General features: G+C 41.4%; 1 protein-coding gene across 6 annotated transcripts in view; it reads left to right on the top strand.

Moving 5' to 3' along the window:
• Positions 1-23,752, top strand: part of LOC139249446 (zinc finger protein 154-like) — a 293,366-nt gene that overhangs the window by 35,037 nt on the left and 234,577 nt on the right. For 4 of the 6 annotated variants that reach the window (XM_070872416.1, XM_070872417.1, XM_070872412.1 and 1 more), the window contains exon 3: positions 2,507-4,108. In XM_070872416.1, coding sequence (XP_070728517.1) covers positions 2,849-3,628 — 780 coding nt within the window. In that variant the 5' untranslated portion in view covers positions 2,507-2,848 and the 3' untranslated portion in view covers positions 3,629-4,108. Of the gene's footprint in view, positions 1-505; positions 922-2,506; positions 4,109-23,752 lie in introns of those variants that run through there. The other 2 variants (XM_070872419.1, XM_070872418.1) reach the window with 2 other exon arrangements.

Below are 23,752 nucleotides of genomic sequence, written 5' to 3'. Positions count from 1 at the left end.
CCTATTTTCGATGTTACTGCTGTGAGGTGATGACGCGCCTGTTGCCCGGGTTACTCCGTCTCGCGGGTACTGGGACGCTGAAGCCCCGCCCACTCATTGTTCCTGGCCACGGCTGCCCAAGATGGCGGCCAGAGACCCCGTTGACCCGGGCCTGTCACCGCGGGCTCTTATTCTGCGCCTGAGGCCTACACCGGATGTTTATGATGCTTGCCGGCCCACCCGCGGGTCCACATCCTCCCCCGCTGCCACTATCTCCTTCCGCCTACCCGAAGCGTCTGTTCCACCAACATCCGGCTGCTCTGGCCACGCATGCTCACTGAGTGAGATCCGGGCTCAGCCCCGCCCACTGGGTGGGCCGCAAGCCCCGCCCCTCTCACAATCCGATTGGTTAGAGGACCAACCGTCCACCCGGTCCTCCAGTCCCGCCCCCTGCTCTTCCTATTGGTCCGGAGCCGCTGTCAATCTCCCGGGCAGTGTGAGCTGAGCATGCGCAGAGCGAGTACTGGAGATGCACGGACGCTGAGCAGAGCTCAGGCTGGAGCCGGACTCTGCACCGGCTGAGAATCAGCGGGGCGCAGGGGAGTCATCGATCGGCAAGTGGGCGGGGAGGCTTCATAAACATCTGGTGCAGGCCGCAAGCCCCGAGTAATAACCCGAAACTCCCGCGTTTGCAGCGACGGGCTTTTCTCCCGGTAACAGGCCCAGATTAACCGCCATCTTTGTACAGGAAGGTGGGTAGGTTCAAAGTGCGGCCCGCTCGCTTCATGGCATCATAGCGCATGCGCAGCCATCTTGGTACAGAGTGGGCGGGGCTGCAGTGTGTGTTTCCAACCGGGTCCCAGGGAGTGAAATCTTCGCCTCATTTGTTTTATCCCCACTCTCCACACATCGTATTTCTCACCATCTCTCCTGAAGGCGTTGGTAAGTGTCCAGCTTACGGTTTACATCCCACACAATTCTAACAGAAGAGCCAGCCGCAGAGCTGGGCCCCGTTCAACAGTCCTAGGGTTAAAATCTGCACGTACAGTCCCAGGGATAGAAGCCCCATGTACAGTCCTAGGGTTAGAATCCTCATGTACAGTCCCAGGATTAGAATCCCCATGTACAGTTCCAGGGTTAGAATCCCCATGTACAGTCCCAGGGTTAGAATCCCCATGTACAGTCCCAGGGTTAGAATCCCCATGTACAGTCCTAGGGTTAGAATCCTCATGTACAGTCCCAGGATTAGAATCCCCATGTACAGTTCCAGGGTTAGAATCCCCATGTACAGTCCCAGGGTTAGAATCCCCATGTACAGTCCTAGGGTTAGAATCCTCATGTACAGTCCCAGGGTTAGAATCTCCATGTACAGTTCCAGGGTTAGAATCCCCATGTACAGTTCCAGGGTTAGAATCCCCATGTACAGTTCCAGGGTTAGAATCCTCATGTACAGTCCCAGGGATAGAATCCCCATGTACAGTCCCAGGGTTAGAATCCCCATGTACAGTCCCAGGGTTAGAATCCTCACGTACAGTCCCAGGGTTAGAATCCCCAAGTACAGTCCCTGGGTTAGATTCCTCATGTACAGTCCCAGGGATTGAATCCCCATGTACAGTCCCAGGGTTAGAATCCCCATGTACAGTCCCAGGGTTAGAATCCTCATGTACAGTCCCATGGTTAGAATCCCCATGTATAGTCCGTGGGTTAGAATCCTCATGTACAGTTCCAGGGTTAGAATCCCCATGTACGGTCCCAGGGTTAGAATCCCCATGTACAGTCCCAGGGTTAGAATCCCCATGTACAGTCCCAGGGTTAGAATCCCCATGTACTGTCCCAGGTTTGGAATCCAGTGCACGTAAGTGGAATTTCAGGCTCGGTGTTACAAGTTTCATCGGTTAAAGGCCGGAGAGATGAATAATTCACTGACATGCCCTTTTAAATTTATCTGGTCAAGTATTCAAATTCCCGGTAACTCTAATCCTGGATTTAAAGGAGAGGAGAGCTGTGTTTAAATCAAATAATTTCTTTGGAGATTCTCTGAGAGAAGGATCTGGTCAGCTTGAAACTGAAGGTTACAAATTTACAATTGGTAGTTTTTGACCAATATTGACTCCCACAGGGAGGAATAATTCTGTAATAAGGAAGGAACCGGGCAAGATTTGAAATGTTTTAACAAAGGATTCGAGGGACTCTTGCATTTTGGATCTTTATTTTGTCCACTCGAGGAGTTAGATGACAGACTTTCTCCTATGAATTTAGAGCTGTAACATTAGGCCATGATCTGTTTACTTGTTCATCTTCTGTTCAATACATTTGCTTAGTAAATTGAAAACCAGATTTGCAGGCGTGATGCTCTATTCGCACATTGAAGGTGAGAGAGATGCTGTGGGGCACACGTTAAGTTCAGTAGCTTTAACAATTAACAGAGTGGGTTAAATGATCCCGGGCGTGTGAACAAACTAGAATTGTCTGTTGTGAATTTCTATCCTGTACTTACAGTGATGACTTTTGTAAACTCCTTTTGCAGGGTATTAGAAGGGGAGGATTTACAGACGGGAAACTCAAACCAAACATCACATCAAGATCTGACAGAGTCACTCGAGTCATCAGGATCTGAATATCATCGGACCTGGAAAGTGTAAGGAGAAATGTTTGTTTGTTCTGTCTGTGGGAAACAATTTCAAACATCAGTGTGACTGGAAAAGCACCGAGACACACACACCCGAGTGAGAGTGTTCCAGTGCACTGACTGTGGAAAGAGCTTTAACCAGTTACACAGCCTGAAAAAACATTGCACAGCGAAGAGATACTGTACATGTGTTCTGTGTGTGGATGAGGCTTCAACTGATCATCCAACCTGGACAAACACATGGACACCCACACCATGGAGAAACCGTGGAAATGTGAGGACTGTGGGAAGAGATTCAATTACCCGTCCCAGCTGGAAACTCATCGACGATTTCACACTGCGGAGAGGCCATTCAGCTGCTCTGTGTGTGAGAAGGGATTTGCTCAGTTATCCAACCTGCTGACACAAAAACGAGTTCACACTGGGGAGAGGCTGTTCACCTGCTCCGTTTGTGGGAAGGGATTCACTCAGGCAGCTTCCCTGCTGAATCACCAGCGAGTTCATATTGGGGAGAGGCCGTTCACCTGCTCCGTCTGTGGGAAGGGATTCACTCAGTCATCTGGCCTGTTGGCACACAACAAGCGAGTTCACACTGAGGAGAGGCCATTCACTTACTCTGAATGTGGGAAGGGATTTACTTTGTCATCCACCCTTCTGAAACACCAGCGAGTTCACACTGGAGAGAGGCCGTTCAGCTGCACTGTCTGTGGGAAGAGATTCACTCAGTTATCCAACCTCCAGACACATCAGCGAGTTCACACTGGGGAGAGACCGTTCAGCTGCTCCGTCTGTGGGAAGGGATTCGCTCTGTTAGTCTGTCTCCAGACACACCAGCGAGTTCACACTGGGGAGAAGCCGTTCACTTGCACCAAATGTGGGAAGAGATTCACTCAGTCATCCCACCTGCTGGTACACAACAAACGAGTTCACACGAAGGAGAGACCGTTCCCTTGCTCCGTGTGTGGGAAGGGATTCACTGTATCATCCGACCTCCTGAAACACCAACAAGTTCACAACTGACTGCAGGGGTTGGATTCTGCTGTTAATTACACCCAAGGCAGAACTATGTTAATTCTGGAAGTTGGGATTTGTTTCTGCCTATAACTGGGCTATCGTTTGATTTATTTCACATTTATACAGATTATCAATCAGCTTTCTTTTAAACACCGTGTGCCTAGTCCTTGATATCTCAATGACAAGCCAAGCTGATTGAGGACTTGTTACGAACTAGAACATAGAACAAAGAACATAGAACTGGGTGGAATCCATCTTAGAACAGAGTTCCCACAACTTTTTAAAAGCTGAATCTACAAAATGTCCAAGTCTGACATTCGATTTCAAACTATGGGAAATATTCTGATAATCTGTTATTGTCACGGGGCAAAGCAGCATTGTTACTTTAACATCAGTTTAATCAAACTCAATGGGAAATCCGATCTCCAAAGGGAAACGTCTTCTTAAAGCTGATGGTGTCGGCAGTTCTGCAGCTCCTTTCTCACTGTGAGTTCATTCATTCTTTATTTCTTCATTCATTCTCGGGATGTGGGCGAGCCAGGTCGTCATTTATTGCCCATCCTCAATTGCCCCTTTAGAAGGTGGTGGTGAGCCGCTGCCTTCTTGAACCATGCTGCAGTCTATGTGCTGAGGTCAGGATGGTGTGTGACTTGGAGGGGAACTTGGAGGTGCTGGTCTTTCCATGGACCTGCTGTCCTTGTCCTTCTACATGGTGGAGATTGTGGGTTTAGAAGGTGCAGTCGCAGAAGCCTTGTTGACTTGCTGCTGTAGATGGTGACACAGTGGTCCTCATGTTTTTAATCCAAGACAGGCCTCAGCCCAGTCATTTGTTCCCAACCTTGATGCAGTGGTTCAAGAGATTACAGGTATCTGGAGCTGTATCGAGAGGTGCTGGGTATCGGGAGCAGTATCCGGGATGGGTGGGACAGTAAGCTGTGCGGAGAACACAAAGCATCTGCAAAAGGCTTTGGACAGGTTAAGAGAGTGGGCAATAAGGTGACAGATGGAGCATAATGTGGGGATCTGTGAGGTTATTCACTTTAGTAGGAAGGACAGAAAAACAGAATGTTTTAAGTTGTGAGAAAATGTTAAATGTTGGGTGTTCCGAGAGGTTTGGGTGTCCTCGTACAGGAAACACACAGTTGGCATGCAGGTACAGCAAGCAATTAGGAAGGTGAATGGCATGTTGGCCTTTATTGCAAGGGGGTTGGAGTACAAGAGTGAGAAAGTCTTACTACAATTGTACAGGGCTTTGGTGAGACCACAGAGGCGGTCCAACAAAGGTTCACCAGATTGATCCCTGGGATGAGAGGGTTGTCCTATGAGGAGAGATTGAGTAGATTATACTCTCTGGAGTTTGGAAGAATGAGAGAGAGGATCTCATTGAAAAATATAAGATTCTGAGGGGGATTGAGAGGGTAGATGCTGAGAGGTTGCTTCCCCTGGCTGGAGAATCCAGAAATAGGGGGCATAGTGTCAGGATAAGGGGTATGCCTTTTCAGACCAAGTTGAGGAGGAATGTCTTCACTCAGAGGGTTGTGAATCTTGGGAATTCTCTACCTAAGAGGACTGTGGATGCCGAGTCATTGAGTATATCCAAGGCTAAGATAGATAGATTTATGGACTCGAGGGGAATCACGGGACTATGGGGAACAGGCCTGAAAGTAGAATTGAGGTCGATGATAAGCCATGATCTTATCGAGTGACAGAGCAGACTCCAAGTGCTGTATGGCCTTCCCCTGCTTCCAATTCTTATGCTCTTTTGTTCTTAACTAGTTTCCAGAGACTGAAGGGTGTGCAACCAGAGGACACAGTTTTAACTAGCGAAAGAATCAGAGCCGAAATGAGAAAAGAAAGTATGCAGTGAGCTGTTATGATCTGGAATACACGGCCTGAAAGGATGCCAGGAGCAGATTCAGTAATAAGTTTCTGAAGGGAATTGAGTAAATACTTGAATTGGAAAAAATGCAGGGATATTGGGAAAGAGTAGGGGGAATGGGACTAATTGGAATATTGGGAAGGAGCAGGGGGAGTGGGATTAATTGGTCAGATCTTTCACATGAGTTCCGGCACAGGCACCAGTGGGCTGGATGTACACGATCTGAAATGCATCATTCTTCGACTCTGTGATTCAGTAACTACATCATGTCTGTGTTTATATTACATTACACCCTGTCTCTTTTTATATTACATTACACCCTGTCTCTTTTTATATTACATTAGACCCTGTCTGTGTTTATATTACACTAGACCCTGCCTCTGTTTATATTACACTAGACCCTATGTCTGTTTATATTTCTCCCGACCCTGTCTCTGTTTATATTAAATTAGATCCTGTCTCTGTTTATATTACACTAGACCCTGTCTCTGTTAAATTACATTGGACCCTGTCTCTGTTTATATTACACGAGACCCTGTCTCTGTTTATATTATACTAGACCCTGACTCGGTTTATATTACACTAGACCCTGTCTCTGTTTATGTTACACTGACCCTGTCTCTGTTGATATTACACTTGACCCTGTCTCTGTTTATATTACACTAGACCCTGTCTCTGTTTATATTACACTCGATCCTGTCTCTGTTTATATTACACTAGACCCTGTCTCTGTTTATATTAAATTAGATCCTGTCTCTGTTTATATTACACTGGATCCTGTCTCTGTTTATATTACACGAGGCCCTGTCTGTGTTTATATTACACTGGGCCCTGTCTGTGTTTATATTACACTGGGCCTTGTCTGTGTTTATATTGCACTGGGCCCTGTCTCTGTTGATATTACACTAGGCCCTGTCTCTGTTTATATTACACTAGGCCCTGCCTCTGTTTATATTACACGAGACCCAGTCTCTGTTTATAATTCTCTCGACCCAGTCTCTCTTTATATTACACTAGACCCATTCTCTGTTTATATTACACTAGACCCTGTCTCTGTTTATATTACACGAGACCCTGTCTCTGTTTATATTACACTAGACCCTGTCTCTGTTTATATTACACTAGACCCTGCCTCTGTTTATATTACACAAGACCCTGTCTCTTTTTATATAACACTAGACCCTGTCTCTGTTTATATTACACTAGACCCTGTCTCTGTTGATATTACACTTGACCCTGTCTCTGTTTATATTACACTAGAACCTGTCTCTGTTGATATTACACTCGATCCTGTCTCTGTTTATATTACAATAGACCCTGCCTCTGTTTATATTACACCAGATCCTGTCTCTGTTTATATTACACTAGACCCTGCCTCTGTTTATATTACACGAGACCCTGCCTCTGTTTATATTACACGAGACCCTATCTCTGTTTATATTTCTCTCGACCCTGTCTCTGTTTATATTAAACTAGATCCTGTCTCTGTTCATATTACACTAGACCCTGTCTCTGTTTATATTATACTAGACCCTGTCTGTGTTTATAGTCACGAGACCCTGTCTGTGTTTATAGTCACTAGACCCTGTCTCTGTTTATAGTCACTAGACCCTGTCTCTGTTTATATTACACTGGACCCTGTCTCTGTTTATATTACACTAGATCCTGCCTCTGTTTATATTACACTAGACCCTATGTCTGTTTATATTTCTCCCGACCCTGTCTCTGTTTATATTAAATTAGATCCTGTCTCTGTTTATATTACACTAGACCCTGTCTCTGTTAAATTACATTGGACCCTGTCTCTGTTTATATTACACGAGACCCTGTCTCTGTTTATATTATACTAGACCCTGACTCGGTTTATATTACACTAGACCCTGTCTCTGTTTATGTTACACTGACCCTGTCTCTGTTGATATTACACTTGACCCTGTCTCTGTTTATATTACACTAGACCCTGTCTCTGTTTATATTATACTCGATCCTGTCTCTGTTTATATTACACTAGACCCTGTCTCTGTTTATATTAAATTAGATCCTGTCTCTGTTTATATTACACTGGATCCTGTCTCTGTTTATATTACACTAGGCCCTGTCTGTGTTTATATTACACTGGGCCCTGTCTGTGTTTATATTACACTGGGCCTTGTCTGTGTTTATATTACACTGGGCCCTGTCTCTGTTTATATTACACTAGACCCAGTCTCTGTTGATATTACACTAGGCCCTGTCTCTGTTTATATTACACTAGGCCCTGCCTCTGTTTATATTACACGAGACCCAGTCTCTGTTTATAATTCTCTCGACCCAGTCTCTCTTTATATTACACTAGACCCATTCTCTGTTTATATTACACTAGACCCTGTCTCTGTTTATATTACACTAGACCCTGTCTCTGTTTATATTACACTAGACCCTGTCTCTGTTTATATTACACTAGACCCTGTCTCTGTTTATATTACACGAGACCCTGTCTCTTTTTATATAAAACTAGACCCTGTCTCTGTTTATATTACACTAGACCCTGTCTCTGTTGATATTACACTTGACCCTGTCTCTGTTTATATTACACTAGACCCTGTCTCTGTTGATATTACACTCGATCCTGTCTCTGTTTATATTACAATAGACCCTGCCTCTGTTTATATTACACCAGATCCTGTCTCTGTTTATATTACACTAGACCCTGCCTCTGTTTATATTACACGAGACCCTGCCTCTGTTTATATTACACGAGACCCTATCTCTGTTTATATTTCTCTCGACCCTGTCTCTGTTTATATTAAACTAGATCCTGTCTCTGTTCATATTACACTAGACCCTGTCTCTGTTTATATTATACTAGACCCTGTCTGTGTTTATAGTCACGAGACCCTGTCTGTGTTTATAGTCACTAGACCCTGTCTCTGTTTATAGTCACTAGACCCTGTCTCTGTTTATATTACACTGGACCCTGTCTCTGTTTATATTACACTTGACCCTGTCTCTGTTTATATTACACTAGACCCTGTCTCTGTTTATATTACACTCGATCCTGTCTCTGTTTATATTACACTAGACCCTGTCTCTGTTTATATTAAATTAGATCCTGTCTCTGTTTATATTACACTGGATCCTGTCTCTGTTTATATTACACGAGGCCCTGTCTGTGTTTATATTACACTGGGCCCTGTCTGTGTTTATATTACACTGGGCCTTGTCTGTGTTTATATTACACTGGGCCCTGTCTCTGTTTATATTACACTAGACCCAGTCTCTGTTGATATTACACTAGGCCCTGTCTCTGTTTATATTACACTAGGCCCTGCCTCTGTTTATATTACACGAGACCCAGTCTCTGTTTATAATTCTCTCGACCCAGTCTCTCTTTATATTACACTAGACCCATTCTCTGTTTATATTACACTAGACCCTGTCTCTGTTTATATTACACTAGACCCTGTCTCTGTTTATATTACACTCGATCCTGTCTCTGTTTATATTACACTAGACCCTGTCTCTGTTTATATTAAATTAGATCCTGTCTCTGTTTATATTACACTGGATCCTGTCTCTGTTTATATTACACGAGGCCCTGTCTGTGTTTATATTACACTGGGCCCTGTCTGTGTTTATATTACACTGGGCCTTGTCTGTGTTTATATTACACTGGGCCCTGTCTCTGTTTATATTACACTAGACCCAGTCTCTGTTGATATTACACTAGGCCCTGTCTCTGTTTATATTACACTAGGCCCTGCCTCTGTTTATATTACACGAGACCCAGTCTCTGTTTATAATTCTCTCGACCCAGTCTCTCTTTATATTACACTAGACCCATTCTCTGTTTATATTACACTAGACCCTGTCTCTGTTTATATTACACTAGACCCTGCCTCTGTTTATATTACAGGAGACCCTGTCTCTTTTTATATAACACTAGACCCTGTCTCTGTTTATATTACACTAGACCCTGTCTCTGTTGATATTACACTTGACCCTGTCTCTGTTTATATTACACTAGAACCTGTCTCTGTTTATATTACACTAGAACCTGTCTCTGTTGATATTACACTCGATCCTGTCTCTGTTTATATTACAATAGACCCTGCCTCTGTTTATATTACACCAGATCCTGTCTCTGTTTATATTACACTAGACCCTGCCTCTGTTTATATTACACGAGACCCTGCCTCTGTTTATATTACACGAGACCCTATCTCTGTTTATATTTCTCTCGACCCTGTCTCTGTTTATATTAAACTAGATCCTGTCTCTGTTCATATTACACTAGACCCTGTCTCTGTTTATATTATACTAGACCCTGTCTGTGTTTATAGTCACGAGACCCTGTCTGTGTTTATAGTCACTAGACCCTGTCTCTGTTTATAGTCACTAGACCCTTTCTGTTTATATTACACTGGACCATGTCTCTGTTTATATTACACTAGATCCTGCCTCTGTTTATATTACACTAGACCCTATGTCTGTTTATATTTCTCCCGACCCTGTCTCTGTTTATATTAAATTAGATCCTGTCTCTGTTTATATTACACTAGACCCTGTCTCTGTTAAATTACATTGGACCCTGTCTCTGTTTATATTACACGAGACCCTGTCTCTGTTTATATTATACTAGACCCTGACTCGGTTTATATTACACTAGACCCTGTCTCTGTTTATGTTACACTGACCCTGTCTCTGTTGATATTACACTTGACCCTGTCTCTGTTTATATTACACTAGACCCTGTCTCTGTTTATATTACACTCGATCCTGTCTCTGTTTATATTACACTAGACCCTGTCTCTGTTTATATTAAATTAGATCCTGTCTCTGTTTATATTACACTGGATCCTGTCTCTGTTTATATTACACTAGGCCCTGTCTGTGTTTATATTACACTGGGCCCTGTCTGTGTTTATATTACACTGGGCCTTGTCTGTGTTTATATTACACTGGGCCCTGTCTCTGTTTATATTACACTAGACCCAGTCTCTGTTGATATTACACTAGGCCCTGTCTCTGTTTATATTACACTAGGCCCTGCCTCTGTTTATATTACACGAGACCCAGTCTCTGTTTATAATTCTCTCGACACAGTCTCTCTTTATATTACACTAGACCCATTCTCTGTTTATATTACACTAGACCCTGTCTCTGTTTATATTACACTAGACCCTGTCTCTGTTTATATTACACTAGACCCTGTCTCTGTTGATATTACACTTGACCCTGTCTCTGTTTATATTACACTAGACCCTGTCTCTGTTGATATTACACTCGATCCTGTCTCTGTTTATATTACAATAGACCCTGCCTCTGTTTATATTACACCAGATCCTGTCTCTGTTTATATTACACTAGACCCTGCCTCTGTTTATATTACACGAGACCCTGCCTCTGTTTATATTACACGAGACCCTATCTCTGTTTATATTTCTCTCGACCCTGTCTCTGTTTATATTAAACTAGATCCTGTCTCTGTTCATATTACACTAGACCCTGTCTCTGTTTATATTATACTAGACCCTGTCTGTGTTTATAGTCACGAGACCCTGTCTGTGTTTATAGTCACTAGACCCTGTCTCTGTTTATAGTCACTAGACCCTGTCTCTGTTTATATTACACTGGACCCTGTCTCTGTTTATATTACACTAGATCCTGCCTCTGTTTATATTACACTAGACCATATCTCTGTTTCTATTTCCCCCGACCCTGTCTCTGTTTATATTTAATTAGATCCTGTCTCTGTTTATATTACACTAGACCATGTCTCTGTTTATATTAAACTAGATCCTGTCTCTGTTTATATTACACTAGATCCTGTCTCTGTTTATATTACACTAGGCCCTTTCTCTGTTTATATTACACTAGGCCCTATCGCTGTTTATATTACACGAGACTCTGTCTCTGTTTATATTACACTGGACCCTGTCTCTGTTTATATTACACTAGACCCTGTCTCTGTTTATATTACACTAGACCCTGTCTCTGTTTATATTACACTAGACCCTGTCTGTGTTTATATTACACGAGACTCTGTCTCTGTTTATATTACACTAGACCCTATCTCTGTTTATATTACACTAGACCCTGCCTCTGTTTATATTGCACTAGACCCTGTCTCTGTTTATATTACACTAGACCCTGTCTCTGTTTGTATTACACTAGACCCTGTCTCTGTTTATATTACACTAGACCGTGTCTCTGTTTATATTACACTAGACCCTGCCTCTGTTTATATTGCACTAGACCCTGTCTCTGTTTATATTTCTCTCGACCCTGTCTCTGTTTATATTAAACTAGATCCTGTCTCTGTTTATATTACACTGGACCCTGTCTCTGTTTATATTACACTAGATCCTGTCTCTGTTTATATTACACTAGACCCTGTCTCTGTTTATATTACACTAGGCCCGTTCTCTGTTTATATTACACTAGGCCCTATCTCTGTTAATATTACACGAGACTCTGTCTCTGTTTATATTACACTAGACCCTGTCTCTGTTTATATTACACTAGACCCTGCCTCTGTTTATATTACACTAGACCCTGTCTCTGTTTATATTTCTCTCGACCCTGTCCCTGGTTATATTAAACTAGATCCTGTCTCTGTTTATATTACACCAGACCCTGTCTCTGTTTGTATTACACTAGACCCTGTCTCTGTTTATATTACACTGGACCCTGTCTCTGTTTATATTACACTAGTCCCTGTCTCTGTTTATATTACACTAGACCCTGTCTCTGTTTATATTACACTAGACCCTGTCTCTGTTTATATTACACTAGGCCCTGTCTCTGTTTATATTACACTACACCCTGTCTCTGTTTATATTACACTCGACCCTATCTCTGTTTATATTACATGAGACCCAGTCTCTGTTTATAATTCTCTCGACCCAGTCTCTGTTTATATTACACTAGACCCAGTCTCTGTTTATATTACACTAGACCCTGTCTCTGTTTATATTACACTCGACCCTATCTCTGTTTATATTACATGAGACCCAGTCTCTGTTTATAATTCTCTCTACCCAGTCTCTGTTTATATTACACTAGACCCAGTCTCTGTTTATATTACACTAGACCCTGTCTCTGTTTATATTACACTAGACCCTGCCTCTGTTTATATTGCACGAGACCATATCTCTGTTTCTATTTCCCCCGACCCTGTCTCTGTTTATATTTAATTAGATCCTGTCTCTGTTTATATTACACAAGACCATGTCTCTGTTTATATTAAACTAGATCCTGTCTCTGTTTATCTTACACTAGACCCTGTCTCTGTTTATATTACACTAGGCCCTTTCTCTGTTTATATTACACTAGGCCCTATCGCTGTTTATATTACACGAGACTCTGTCTCTGTTTATATTACACTGGACCCTGTCTCTGTTTATATTACACTAGACCCTGTCTCTGTTTATATTACACTAGACCCTGTCTCTGTTTATATTACACTAGACCCTGTCTGTGTTTATATTACACGAGACTCTGTCTCTGTTTATATTACACTAGACCCTATCTCTGTTTATATTACACTAGACCCTGCCTCTGTTTATATTGCACTAGACCCTGTCTCTGTTTATATTACACTAGACCCTGTCTCTGTTTGTATTACACTAGACCCTGTCTCTGTTTATATTACACTAGACCGTGTCTCTGTTTATATTACACTAGACCCTGCCTCTGTTTATATTGCACTAGACCCTGTCTCTGTTTATATTTCTCTCGACCCTGTCTCTGTTTATATTAAACTAGATCCTGTCTCTGTTTATATTACACTGGACCCTGTCTCTGTTTATATTACACTAGATCCTGTCTCTGTTTATATTACACTAGACCCTGTCTCTGTTTATATTACACTAGGCCCTTTCTCTGTTTATATTACACTAGGCCCTATCTCTGTTAATATTACACGAGACTCTGTTCTGTTTATATTACACTAGACCCTGTCTCTGTTTATATTACACTAGACCCTGCCTCTGTTTATATTACACTAGATCCTGTCTCTGTTTATATTTCTCTCGACCCTGTCCCTGGTTATATTAAACTAGATCCTGTCTCTGTTTATATTACACTAGACCCTGTCTCTGTTTGTATTACACTAGACCCTGTCTCTGTTTATATTACACTGGACCCTGTCTCTGTTTATATTACACTAGACCCTGTCTCTGTTTATATTACACTAGACCCTGTCTCTGTTTATATTACACTAGACCCTGTCTCTGTTTATATTACACTAGGCCCTGTCTCTGTTTATATTACACTACACCCTGTCTCTGTTTATATTACACTCGACCCTATCTCTGTTTATATTACATGAGACCCAGTCTCTGTTTATAATTCTCTCGACCCAGTCTCTGTTTATATTACACTAGACCCAGTCTCTGTTTATATTACACTAGACCCTGTCTCTGTTTATATTACACTCGACCCTATCTCTGTTTATATTACATGAGACCCAGTCTCTGTTTATAATTCTCTCGACCCAGTCTCTGTTTATATTACACTGGACCCAGTCTCTGTTTATATTACACTAGACCCTGTCTCTGTTTATATTACACTAGACCCTGCCTCTGTTTATATTACACGAGACCCTGTCTCTTTTTATATTATACTCGACCCTGTCTCTGTTAATATTACACTAGACCCTGTCTCTGTTTATATTACACTAGACCCTGTCTCTGTTTATATTTGTGAAAGGGAAATCATGCTTGACAAATCTTCTGGAATTTTTTGAGGATGTTTCCAGTAGAGTGGACAAGGGAGAACCAGTTGATGTGGTATATTTGGACTTTCAGAAGGCTTTTGACAAGGTCCCACACAAGAGATTAATGTGCAAAGTTAAAGCACATGGGATTGGGGGTAGTGTGCTGATGTGGATTGAGAACTGGTTGTCAGACAGGAAGCAAAGAGTAGGAGTAAATGGGTACTTTTCAGAATGGCAGGCAGTGACTAGTGAGGTACCGCAAGGTTCTGTTCTGGGGCCCCAGCTGTTTACATTGTACATTAATGATTTAGACGAGGGGATTAAATGTAGTATCTCCAAATTTGCGGATGACACTAAGTTGGGTGGCAGTGTGAGCTGCGAGGAGGATGCTATGAGGCTGCAGAGTGACTTGGATAGGTTTGGTGAGTAGGCAAATGCATGGCAGCTGAAGTATAATGTGGATAAATGTGAGGTTATCCACTTTGGTGGTAAAAACAGAGAGACAGACTATTATCTGAATGGTGACAGATTAGGAAAAGGGGAGGTGCAACGAGACCTGGGTGTCATGGTACATCAGTCATTGAAGGTTGGATGCAGGTACAGCAGGCGATTAAGAAAGCAAATGGCATGTTGGCCTTCATAGCGAGGGGATTTGAGTACAGTTGCAGGGAGGTGTTGCTACAGTTGTACAGGGCCTTGGTGAGGCCACACCTGGAGTATTGTGTACAGTTTTGGTCTCCTAACTTGAGGAAGGACATTCTTGCTATTGAGGAAGTGCAGTGAAGGTTCACCAGACTGATTCCCGGGATGGCGGGACTGACATATCAAGAAAGACTGGATCAACTGAACTTGTATTCACTGGAGTTCAGAAGAATGAGAGGGGATCTCATAGAAACGTTTAAAATTCTGACGGGTTTAGACAGGTTCGATGCAGGAAGAATGTTCCCAATGTTGGAGAAGTCCAGAACCAGGGGTCACAGTCAAAGGATAAGGGGTAAGCCATTTAGGACCGAGATGAGGAGAAACTTCTTCACCCAGAGAGTGGTGAACCTGTGGAATTCTCTACCACAGAAAGTTGTTGAGGCCAATTCACTAAGTATATTCAAAAAGGAGTTAGATGTAGTCCTTACTACTAGGAGGATCAATAGGTATGGCGAGAAAGCAGGAATGGGGTACAGAAGTTGCATGTTCAGCCATGAACTCATTGAATGGCGATGTAGGCTCGAAGGATCGAATGGCCTACTCCTGCACCTATTTTCTATGTTTCTATTACACTAGACCCTGTCTCTGTTTATATTACACTAGACCCTGCCTCTGTTTATATTTCACTAGACCCTATCTCTGTTTATATTTCTCCCGACCCTTTCTCTGTTTATATTAAATTAGATCCTGTCTCTGTTTATATTGCACTAGACCCTGTCTCTGTTTATATTTCTCCCGACCCTGTCTCTGTTTATATTAAATTAGACCCTGTCTCTGTTTATATTTCTCCCGACCCTGTCTCTGTTTATATTAAATTAGATCCTGTCTCTGTTTATATTACAATCGACCCTGTCTCTGTTTATATTACACTGGACCCTGTCTCTGTTTATATTACACTAGACCCTGTCTCTGTTTATATTACACTAGACCCTGTCTGTGTTTATATTACACTAGACCCTGTCTCTGTTTATATTACACTAGACCATGTCTGTGTTTATAGTCACTCGACCCTGTTTCTGTTTATAGTCACTAGACCCTGTCTCTGTTTATCTTAAACTGGACCCTGTCTCTGTTTATATTACACGAGACCCTGCCTCTGTTTATATTACACTAGACCCTATCTCTGTTTATATTTCTCCCGACCCTGTCTCTGTTTATATTAAATTAGATCCTGTCTCTGTTTATATTACACTAGACCCTATGTCTGTTTATATTTCTCCCGACCCTGTCTCTGTTTATATTACACGAGACCCTGTCTCTGTTTATATTATACTAGGCCCTGTCTCTGTTTATATTACACTGGGCCCTATCTCTGTTTATATTACACGAGACTCTGTCTCTGTTTATATTACACTAGACCCTGTCTCTGTTTATATTACACTAGACCCTGCCTCTGTTTATATTACACTAGACCCTGTCTCTGTTTATATTTCTCTCGACCCTATCTCTGTTTATCTTAAAGTAGATCCTGTCTCTGTTTATATTACACTAGACCCTGTCTCTGTTTATATTACACTGGACCCTGTCTCTGTTTATATTACACTAGACCCTGTCTCTGTTTATATTACACTAGACGCTATCTCTGTTAATACTTCTCTCGACCCTATCTCTATTTATATTTCTCTCGACCCTGTCTCTGTTTATATTAAACTAGACCCTGTCTCTGTTTATATTTCACTTGACCCTGTCTCTGTTTATATTACACTAGACCCTGTCTCTGTTTATATTACACTTGACCCTGTCTCTGTTTATATTACACTAGACCCTGTCTCTGTTTATATTACACTAGACCCTGTGTCTGCTGATATTACACTCGATCCTGCCTCTGTTTATATTACGCTAGATCCTGTCGCTGTTTATATTACACTAGACCCTGTCTCTGTTTATATCAAATTAGATCCTGTCTCTGTTTATATTACACTAGACCCTGTCTCTGTTTATATTACACTAGGCCCTGTCTCTGTTTAAATTACACCAGACCCTGTCTCTGTTTATATTACACTAGACCCTGTCTTGTTTATATTACACTGGACACTGTCTCTGTTTATATTACACTAGATCCTGTCTCTGTATATATTACCCTAGACCCTGTCTCTGTTTATATTACACTCGACCCTGTCTCTGTTTATAGTCACTAGACCCTGTCTCTGTTTATATTACACTGGACCCTGTCTCTGTTTATATGACACTAAATCCTGCCTCTGTTTATATTACACTAGACCCTGCCTCTGTTTATATTACACGAGACCCTGCCTCTGTTTATATTGCACGAGACCCTATCTCTGTTTATATTTCTCTCGACCCTGTCTCTGTTTATATTAAACTAGATCCTGTCTCTGTTCATATTACACTAGACCCTGTCTCTGTTTATATTATACTAGACCCTGTCTGTGTTTATAGTCACGAGCCCCTGTCTGTGTTTATAGTCACTAGACCCTGTCTCTGTTTATAGTCACTAGACCCTGTCTCTGTTTATATTACACTGGACCCTGTCTCTGTTTATATTACACTAGATCCTGCCTCTGTTTATATTACACTAGACCATATCTCTGTTTCTATTTCCCCCGACCCTGTCTCTGTTTATATTTAATTAGATCCTGTCTCTATTTATATTACACTAGACCATGTCTCTGTTTATATTAAACTAGATCCTGTCTCTGTTTATATTACACTAGACCCTGTCTCTGTTTATATTACACTAGGCCCTTTCTCTGTTTATATTACACTAGGCCCTATCGCTGTTTATATTACACGAGACTCTGTCTCTGTTTATATTACACTGGACCCTGTCTCTGTTTATATTACACTAGACCCTGTCTCTGTTTATATTACACTAGACCCTGTCTCTGTTTATATTACACTAGACCCTGTCTGTGTTTATATTACACGAGACTCTGTCTCTGTTTATATTACACTAGACCCTATCTCTGTTTATATTACACTAGACCCTGCCTCTGTTTATATTGCACTAGACCCTGTCTCTGTTTATATTACACTAGACCCTGTCTCTGTTTGTATTACACTAGACCCTGTCTCTGTTTATATTACACTAGACCGTGTCTCTGTTTATATTACACTAGACCCTGCCTCTGTTTATATTGCACTAGACCCTGTCTCTGTTTATATTTCTCTCGACCCTGTCTCTGTTTATATTAAACTAGATCCTGTCTCTGTTTATATTACACTGGACCCTGTCTCTGTTTATATTACACTAGATCCTGTCTCTGTTTATATTACACTAGACCCTGTCTCTGTTTATATTACACTAGGCCCTTTCTCTGTTTATATTACACTAGGCCCTATCTCTGTTAATATTACACGAGACTCTGTTCTGTTTATATTACACTAGACCCTGTCTCTGTTTATATTACACTAGACCCTGCCTCTGTTTATATTACACTAGATCCTGTCTCTGTTTATATTTCTCTCGACCCTGTCCCTGGTTATATTAAACTAGATCCTGTCTCTGTTTATATTACACTAGACCCTGTCTCTGTTTGTATTACACTAGACCCTGTCTCTGTTTATATTACACTGGACCCTGTCTCTGTTTATATTACACTAGACCCTGTCTCTGTTTATATTACACTAGACCCTGTCTCTGTTTATATTACACTAGACCCTGTCTCTGTTTATATTACACTAGGCCCTGTCTCTGTTTATATTACACTACACCCTGTCTCTGTTTATATTACACTCGACCCTATCTCTGTTTATATTACATGAGACCCAGTCTCTGTTTATAATTCTCTCGACCCAGTCTCTGTTTATATTACACTAGACCCAGTCTCTGTTTATATTACACTAGACCCTGTCTCTGTTTATATTACACTCGACCCTATCTCTGTTTATATTACATGAGACCCAGTCTCTGTTTATAATTCTCTCGACCCAGTCTCTGTTTATATTACACTGGACCCAGTCTCTGTTTATATTACACTAGACCCTGTCTCTGTTTATATTACACTAGACCCTACCTCTGTTTATATTACACGAGACCCTGTCTCTTTTTATATTATACTCGACCCTGTCTCTGTTAATATTACACTAGACCCTGTCTCTGTTTATATTACACTAGACCCTGTCTCTGTTTATATTTGTGAAAGGGAAATCATGCTTGACAAATCTTCTGGAATTTTTTGAGGATGTTTCCAGTAGAGTGGACAAGGGAGAACCAGTTGATGTGGTATATTTGGACTTTCAGAAGGCTTTTGACAAGGTCCCACACAAGAGATTAATGTGCAAAGTTAAAGCACATGGGATTGGGGGTAGTGTGCTGATGTGGATTGAGAACTGGTTGTCAGACAGGAAGCAAAGAGTAGGAGTAAATGGGTACTTTTCAGAATGGCAGGCAGTGACTAGTGAGGTACCGCAAGGTTCTGTTCTGGGGCCCCAGCTGTTTACATTGTACATTAATGATTTAGACGAGGGGATTAAATGTAGTATCTCCAAATTTGCGGATGACACTAAGTTGGGTGGCAGTGTGAGCTGCGAGGAGGATGCTATGAGGCTGCAGAGTGACTTGGATAGGTTTGGTGAGTAGGCAAATGCATGGCAGATGAAGTATAATGTGGATAAATGTGAGGTTATCCACTTTGGTGGTAAAAACAGAGAGACAGACTATTATCTGAATGGTGACAGATTAGGAAAAGGGGAGGTGCAACGAGACCTGGGTGTCATGGTACATCAGTCATTGAAGGTTGGATGCAGGTACAGCAGGCGATTAAGAAAGCAAATGGCATGTTGGCCTTCATAGCGAGGGGATTTGAGTACAGTTGCAGGGAGGTGTTGCTACAGTTGTACAGGGCCTTGGTGAGGCCACACCTGGAGTATTGTGTACAGTTTTGGTCTCCTAACTTGAGGAAGGACATTCTTGCTATTGAGGAAGTGCAGTGAAGGTTCACCAGACTGATTCCCGGGATGGCGGGACTGACATATCAAGAAAGACTGGATCAACTGAACTTGTATTCACTGGAGTTCAGAAGAATGAGAGGGGATCTCATAGAAACGTTTAAAATTCTGACGGGTTTAGACAGGTTCGATGCAGGAAGAATGTTCCCAATGTTGGAGAAGTCCAGAACCAGGGGTCACAGTCAAAGGATAAGGGGTAAGCCATTTAGGACCGAGATGAGGAGAAACTTCTTCACCCAGAGAGTGGTGAACCTGTGGAATTCTCTACCACAGAAAGTTGTTGAGGCCAATTCACTAAGTATATTCAAAAAGGAGTTAGATGTAGTCCTTACTACTAGGAGGATCAATAGGTATGGCGAGAAAGCAGGAATGGGGTACAGAAGTTGCATGTTCAGCCATGAACTCATTGAATGGCGATGTAGGCTCGAAGGATCGAATGGCCTACTCCTGCACCTATTTTCTATGTTTCTATTACACTAGACCCTGTCTCTGTTTATATTACACTAGACCCTGCCTCTGTTTATATTTCACTAGACCCTATCTCTGTTTATATTTCTCCCGACCCTTTCTCTGTTTATATTAAATTAGATCCTGTCTCTGTTTATATTGCACTAGACCCTGTCTCTGTTTATATTTCTCCCGACCCTGTCTCTGTTTATATTAAATTAGACCCTGTCTCTGTTTATATTTCTCCCGACCCTGTCTCTGTTTATATTAAATTAGATCCTGTCTCTGTTTATATTACAATCGACCCTGTCTCTGTTTTTTTATACTCGACCCTGTCTCTGTTTATATTACACTGGACCCTGACTCTGTTTATATTACACTAGACTCGGTCTCTGTTTGTATTACACTAGACCCTGTCTGTGTTGATATTACACTAGACCCTGTCTCTGTTGATATTACACTAGACCCTGTCTCTGTTGATATTACACTTGACCCTGTCTCTGTTTATATTACACTAGACCCTGTGTCTGTTGATATTACACTCGATCCTGTCTCTGTTTATATTACACTAGACCTTGTCTCTGTTTATATTACATTAGACCCTGTCTCTGTTTATATTACACTAGACCCTGTCTGTGTTTATATTACACTAGACCCTGTCTCTGTTTATATTACACTAGACCATGTCTGTGTTTATAGTCACTCGACCCTGTTTCTGTTTATAGTCACTAGACCCTGTCTCTGTTTATCTTACACTGGACCCTGTCTCTGTTTATATTACACGAGACCCTGCCTCTGTTTATATTACACTAGACCCTATCTCTGTTTATATTTCTCCCGACCCTGTCTCTGTTTATATTAAATTAGATCCTGTCTCTGTTTATATTACACTAGACCCTATGTCTGTTTATATTTCTCCCGACCCTGTCTCTGTTTATATTACACGAGACCCTGTCTCTGTTTATATTATACTAGGCCCTGTCTCTGTTTATATTACACTGGGCCCTATCTCTGTTTATATTACACGAGACTCTGTCTCTGTTTATATTACACTAGACCCTGTCTCTGTTTATATTACACTAGACCCTGCCTCTGTTTATATTACACTAGACCCTGTCTCTGTTTATATTTCTCTCGACCCTATCTCTGTTTATCTTAAAGTAGATCCTGTCTCTGTTTATATTACACTAGACCCTGTCTCTGTTTATATTACACTGGACCCTGTCTCTGTTTATATTACACTAGACCCTGTCTCTGTTTATATTACACTAGACGCTATCTCTGTTAATATTTCTCTCGACCCTATCTCTATTTATATTTCTCTCGACCCTGTCTCTGTTTATATTAAACTAGACCCTGTCTCTGTTTATATTTCACTAGACCCTGTCTCTGTTTATATTACACTGGACCCTGTCTCTGTTTATATTATACTAGGCCCTGTCTCTGTTTATATTAAACTGGACCCTGTCTCTGTTTATATTGCACGAGACCCTGTCTCTGTTTATATTACACTAGACCCTGCCTCTGTTTATATTACACTCGACCCTGTCTCTGTTTATATTACAATGGACCCTGTCTCTGTTTATATTACACGAGACCCTTTCTCTGTTTATATTATACTAGACCCTGACTCTGTTTATATTACACTAGACCCTGTCTCTGTTTATATTACACTAGACCCTGTCTCTGTTTATATTACACTTGACCCTGTCTCTGTTTATATTACACTAGACCCTGTCTCTGTTTATATTACACTAGACCCTGTGTCTGCTGATATTACACTCGATCCTGCCTCTGTTTATATTACGCTAGATCCTGTCGCTGTTTATATTACACTAGACCCTGTCTCTGTTTATATCAAATTAGATCCTGTCTCTGTTTATATTACACTAGACCCTGTCTCTGTTTATATTACACTAGGCCCTGTCTCTGTTTAAATTACACCAGACCCTGTCTCTGTTTATATTACACTAGACCCTGTCTTGTTTATATTACACTGGACACTGTCTCTGTTTATATTACACTAGATCCTGTCTCTGTATATATTACCCTAGACCCTGTCTCTGTTTATATTACACTCGACCCTGTCTCTATTTATAGTCACTAGACCCTGTCTCTGTTTATATTACACTGGACCCTGTCTCTGTTTATATGACACTGAATCCTGCCTCTGTTTATATTACACTAGACCCTGCCTCTGTTTATATTACACGAGACCCTGCCTCTGTTTATATTGCACGAGACCCTATCTCTGTTTATATTTCTCTCGACCCTGTCTCTGTTTATATTAAACTAGATCCTGTCTCTGTTCATATTACACTAGACCCTGTCTCTGTTTATAGTCACTAGACCCTGTCTCTGTTTATATTACACTGGACCCTGTCTCTGTTTATATTACACTAGATCCTGCCTCTGTTTATATTACACTAGACCATATCTCTGTTTCTATTTCCCCCGACCCTGTCTCTGTTTATATTTAATTAGATCCTGTCTCTATTTATATTACACTAGACCATGTCTCTGTTTATATTAAACTAGATCCTGTCTCTGTTTATATTACACTAGACCTTGTCTCTGTTTATATTACACTAGGCCCTTTCTCTGTTTATATTACACTAGGCCCTATCGCTGTTTATATTACACGAGACTCTGTCTCTGTTTATATTACACTGGACCCTGTCTCTGTTTATATTACACTAGACCCTGTCTCTGTTTATATTACACTAGACCCTGTCTCTGTTTATATTACACTAGACCCTGTCTGTGTTTATATTACACGAGACTCTGTCTCTGTTTATATTACACTAGACCCTATCTCTGTTTATATTACACTAGACCCTGCCTCTGTTTATATTGCACTAGACCCTGTCTCTGTTTATATTACACTCGACCCTGTCTCTGTTTATAGTCACTAGACCCTGTCTCTGTTTATATTACACTGGACCCTGTCTCTGTTTATATGACACTAAATCCTGCCTCTGTTTATATTACACTAGGCCCTTTCTCTGTTTATATTACACTAGGCCCTATCTCTGTTAATATTACACGAGACTCTGTCTCTGTTTATATTTCTCTCGACCCTGTCCCTGGTTATATTAAACTAGATCCTGTCTCTGTTTATATTACACTAGACCCTGTCTCTGTTTGTATTACATGAGACCCTGTCTCTGTTTATATTACACTGGACCCTGTCTCTGTTTATATTACACTAGACCCTATGTCTGTTTATATTTCTCCCGACCCTGTCTCTGTTTATATTACACGAGACCCTGTCTCTGTTTATATTATACTAGGCCCTGTCTCTGTTTATATTACACTGGGCCCTATCTCTGTTTATATTACACGAGACCCTGTCTCTGTTTATATTATACTAGGCCCTGTCTCTGTTTATATTACACTGGGCCCTATCTCTGTTTATATTACACGAGACTCTGTCTCTGTTTATATTACACTAGACCCTGTCTCTGTTTATATTACACTAGACCCTGCC

This window comes from Pristiophorus japonicus, unplaced genomic scaffold (genome assembly GCF_044704955.1).
Source record: "Pristiophorus japonicus isolate sPriJap1 unplaced genomic scaffold, sPriJap1.hap1 HAP1_SCAFFOLD_313, whole genome shotgun sequence".
Classification (NCBI taxonomy): domain Eukaryota; kingdom Metazoa; phylum Chordata; class Chondrichthyes; family Pristiophoridae; genus Pristiophorus; species Pristiophorus japonicus.
The sequence above is the reverse complement of the archived record's forward strand: the minus strand, read 5'-3'. Positions and strand labels throughout refer to the sequence as shown.